This window comes from Helobdella robusta, assembly GCF_000326865.2.
Source record: "Helobdella robusta unplaced genomic scaffold HELROscaffold_24, whole genome shotgun sequence".
In the NCBI taxonomy this organism is placed as follows: Eukaryota; Metazoa; Annelida; class Clitellata; order Rhynchobdellida; family Glossiphoniidae; genus Helobdella; species Helobdella robusta.
Window position 1 is genome coordinate 347,577 of NW_008704261.1, and position 507 is coordinate 348,083.

Consider the following 507-nt stretch of genomic DNA (forward strand, 5'->3'; position numbering starts at 1 on the left):
GATTTTACTCGTTCTATGTTGCTATTATTTTAATATTTTTATTATCATAGTTGTTAGAATTAATAATTGTTGTGATTTTTATAATTAATATCATTCATATTATTATTATATATAATTAATAACCTAATAATAATAATAATTGTTATTATTATCATCATCATCATCGTCGTTATCGAAAAACTAACCAAGGCCTTCGTTGTTGGCTGACTGCTTCTTCGGTGTTGTTGATATTTTTGTTGTTGTTGTTGTTGGTGTTGTTGATGATGTTGTTGTTGATGATGTTGTTGGTGTTGTTGTTGGTATTGTTGTTTGTTTGGCTTGCCGAAACCCATTTTCAAAAACTTTAAGAAACCGTGTTGTTGTTTTTGTTGTGGTTGTTGTGGTTCTGGTTGTTTTTGTTGATATGGTAAATTTATAAATTGTTGCTGGTGAAAATGTTGTAGTTTGGTTAACATTTCTTTCTGTGATTGTTGTTGTTGTTGTTGATAACACTTCGAAGTGTTGTTG

The 507-nt window shown here is 29.0% G+C and overlaps 1 protein-coding gene across 1 annotated transcript in view; it reads right to left on the reverse strand.

The window, feature by feature from the left end:
* HELRODRAFT_172532 (hypothetical protein) overlaps positions 1–507 on the reverse strand; it is a gene marked incomplete at both ends in the record, with an annotated part of 4,401 nt that overhangs the window by 2,851 nt on the left and 1,043 nt on the right. The window contains one exon of the mRNA XM_009019207.1: positions 209–213. Coding sequence (XP_009017455.1) covers positions 209–213 — 5 coding nt within the window. The remainder of the gene's footprint in view (positions 1–208; positions 214–507) is intronic.